The sequence below is a fragment of the Hylaeus anthracinus genome, unplaced genomic scaffold (assembly GCF_026225885.1).
Source record: "Hylaeus anthracinus isolate JK02 unplaced genomic scaffold, UHH_iyHylAnth1.0_haploid 3, whole genome shotgun sequence".
Lineage (NCBI taxonomy): Eukaryota > Metazoa > Arthropoda > Insecta > Hymenoptera > Colletidae > Hylaeus > Hylaeus anthracinus.
In genome coordinates this window covers 6100862-6104564 of record NW_026535284.1, presented here as the reverse complement: position 1 = coordinate 6104564, position 3703 = coordinate 6100862, and the positions used below count along the sequence as shown (strand labels likewise).

Sequence of the window (3703 nt, the reverse complement as noted above, 5' to 3'; positions counted from 1 at the left end):
TCGATCCCCAGAGCTGCTAAAGCCGTCCCTGAACATAGCCAGCTCCCACTTTACGTATTCTCGTTTTACAATCTCCCACTGTTGGACTTTCACGTCTCAACACGCCTGCGCTCGCGCATCCAAGTATCATCCCGCGTCTACTACGCAGTTAGTAGCCACGTTGACGTTGTTAAGAACGATTGCGCAACATTGTTACGCAATATTCCAAATCGACAGCCGCTATCGCAACCAATAATGCCGCCGAAACGAAAGATTAGCTCAGATGCCAACGATAACAAGAAACGTCGAAAAGTCATCACGCTGGAAACGAAGTGCAACATAATAACCGACAACGAGTCCGGTACCTCCCTGAAGGATCTAGTCGCCAAATACATGTTAAGCACCTCCACGGTGAACTCTATTTTAAAGGACAAAGAGAAGTATTTAGAGCAAGTGAAAAACGCTCACTGGCTCCAATCCACTTGGGTGCGAAGCAAGCAAAACGAGAGCCTGATACCTCGCATGGAGAAACTCTTAACGGACTGGGTAATCGATCAAACGGAAGTACACGCGCCTGTAACTTACGCCACCGTTCGCGCGAAGGCTCTGTCCATCTTCAACGCGCTCAAACAGGAGAAGGGAGGCTGCGAGGAGCGTTTCTCCGCCAGCAGCGGGTGGTTCGATCGGTACAAGAGAAGATCTGGCTGGCACAGCAACAAAGTCCTCGCCGAATACACGAATACAAACAACGACGAGGCGAGGCTGTTTTCGAGAATGTTAGCCGCGATGTTGAAAGAGGGCAATTACTCCCCGTCGCAGGTCTTCAACGTCGACGAAACCGAGCTCTACTGGAAACGTATGCCCCCTTGCAGCTCTACAGTTAAAGAAGAATCGTCCACGATCTTCAGAGCATCCAGAGATCGTCTAACTTTGTTACTCGGTGGGAACGCAGCTGGCGACTGCAAGCTGAAACCCATGATGGTGCACCGCGTACAGAATCCGAGAGCACTCAGAGGTATCGTCAAAAGTTCGCTTCCGGTCATATGGAGAGGCAATAAGCGAAGTTTGGTCACTGCCTCCATCTTCGAAGACTGGTTCTCCCAATACTTCGTACCTCGGGTGACAAAATACTGCGAGGATAAATCCATTCCTTTTCGCGTTATTCTGCTCTTGGACAGCGCACCTTGTCATCCACTGTCTCTTCAGCATCACCACTCCAACGTCAAGATAATGTTTCTGCCGCCAAACGTCGCTTCCAGTTTGCAACCCATGGGCCAGGGCGTCACCGCCATCTTTAAAACGCTTTACCTTCGTTACACGTTCGAGATGTTGCTCAAATTAAATGGAAATAGGGCGAGTCCCACGGTTCAGGAGTTTTGGAACGAATCCTTCGGTATTTTGAACGCGATAAAGATTGCTGCGCGTGCATGGAACGATATCACGGCGATCAGCATGAGAGGCGCTTGGAAGAAACTAGGTCCACGGTTTTCTTTTAATATGGAAGGGTTGGAGGAGCCAGGAGAGATTATACGTCGGAGTATACAGGCGATCGTCAGTCTTGCCAACGAATTGAATCTGAATGTCTCTGCGTCCGATGTAAACGATCTTCTGGAAGCGCACGACGAAGAGCTTATGAATGAAGACATATTGGTAATGGAGGAGCCAGAGGAGGACGAAGACGAGGAGGATATCGAGAACGAGACTCCGGTTCGTTCTTTTACTCTGGAGGCCCTAGACGAGGCGTTTCGGCACATTGAAAGGGCGAGCGAAATTTTTGAGTCGCAAGATTCTAATTTTGAGAGAGCTACGAAAATTGGCGAAGAACTGAGGAACGCCTGCGAGTGCTATCGGGAAATTTATGAAGAAAAGAAGAGACTGTTTGGGCAGCGTGCTCTTCTTTTGCAGAGAGATGCTGCGGGTAGTTCTAACGAAACGAAAATTAGCGAGGCTCGGTCTTCGATTGATTCGGAGCCATTTAACGAGCTTCGAATATTTGTGGACTGCGTGGTGAAGCGTTCTTTGAGCACAGAGAGCTTGGACATTGAGGAGAATAATAGTTAAGTTAGAAGTTGTTATCAACTGTCAATTATGAACAGTCAACTATTAATGGTCATCTTCTGTTGTCAATTGTTAATTGCCATCTTTTGTTTTCGACTGTTAATCGTCATTTGTCAATGACCAAGTAACAAATGTTACGTGTTAATCAAAGTCTATGTTAATGATCATTTGTCAATGACCAAGTAACAACTGTTACATGTTAATTAAAGTCTAATTATCGATGATGAAATATAAATTTTAAAATTTGACTTTTCATTTTCAAATTTTTAGTTACTAATGTTCGTTTTCTTACTTGATGAATGCTCCCTTTACGAAAGAGGTCCAACGAAATTCGTAAAGGTGAAAACTACCTGTATAATTAGTACCGGTATATATGTGATAACAAGAATTGCAAACTAGCTTTAATAGTTAAATCTAGAAATAAAGTATATTATTACTTTTTTTACTTCAATTCGTTTTAAATCAAGATCCCTGACTTCTGCTTACTGTTCATCCAAATGATAAATTGTATTTCTGGGACAGGTATAATTTTATAAGTGTATTTCATAAATTAGATAGGTTTCGATACATGTTTTTATCTAGTCGTTCCATCCATGATGTTGAATAAGTGTATCTTTTATCCTTGATGTTGAATAGGTATATGTTTCATGCATGATGTTGATAAGTATCCATTTAATCCATGATGTTAAATGGGTATTTATTTCATCCATCATACAGGTCTTCCATTCATGATATTGAATAGGTGTCTGTTTTATCCTTGATGTTGAATAGGTATCCATTTCATTCATGATACTAAGTATTCAATAAGTATTTTATCCACCATGTTAAATACTATGAAATGTATAATATTGAACAGACCTGTTATCCATGATATAGAATGGGTGTAATATAATATAATAGGTAATTTCATCCACAATATTCGAATAAGTATTTCATCTATGATATTCATCAGATATCATATAAACAAAACACCCATCCAATATCTAAAAAAACACGTCCATCATCCAATGAATATTCTATCACCTAGTAAAAGAAAAAGTACCTGTCCGACGTGTACACAAAAATCGAGACGTCGCAATTGGGTGATGTTCCCTGTCGGCATATATGTTTCTCAGGACGCACGTCTCGCGCGAATCCAAAGGGAAAGATGAAACTGGCCGGAGCGCCATTCAATTTCCATCGATCGTTTCTCGATCGTCGATGACCAACGATAGACCAGAGCCCGAGCGTGCAGCGATCTCGTTTACCTTCGCAAGTACGTTTCCACCTGTTTCGCGGCACGTACCTGCCAAGAGGGAACCTGTAAGCCGTGGTCACGATGATCGTTTTCTCGTGAACGGTGCTCGGCGTGTTCGCAATTCTCAGTTGTCGCCCATCCGTCGCGTATGAATGAATTCTAGGGATTGTGAGTCACCGAGAAAACGGGAAAATCCACAAATTCCGCATCGCCAGGGGGTCGTAAGCTTTTCATTGGTATGGATCAGATAAAAAGTCATAAGAGCTGTACAAACTAAAATAGGTTGCATGTATTGCAATCTAATTAATCTACGAAATAATTTACGAAGAATTTGATCGAATGTTATGTTGAAGGATAGTGCTTCAACCCTCGGAATTCCCTCGATATACACGCCATTTTGTGTACCACTTTCCTCACGAATAACTCAAA

The 3703-nt window shown here is 42.9% G+C and overlaps 1 protein-coding gene across 1 annotated transcript; it reads left to right on the top strand.

Annotated features, from left to right (window-relative positions):
• The first annotated feature begins 234 nt into the window (after window positions 1-234).
• LOC128893748 (tigger transposable element-derived protein 1-like) lies at window positions 235-2040 on the top strand. Its single transcript, XM_054154955.1, has one exon. The coding sequence runs from the start codon at window positions 235-237 to the stop codon at window positions 2038-2040; it is 1806 nt and encodes a 601-aa protein (XP_054010930.1).
• Window positions 2041-3703: the final 1663 nt, after the last annotated feature.

Excerpts from the sequence above, each read along its gene's own strand:
- LOC128893748 (XM_054154955.1), top strand. The coding sequence starts at position 235 with ATGCCGCCGAAACGAAAGATTAGCTCAGATGCCAACGATAACAAGAAA.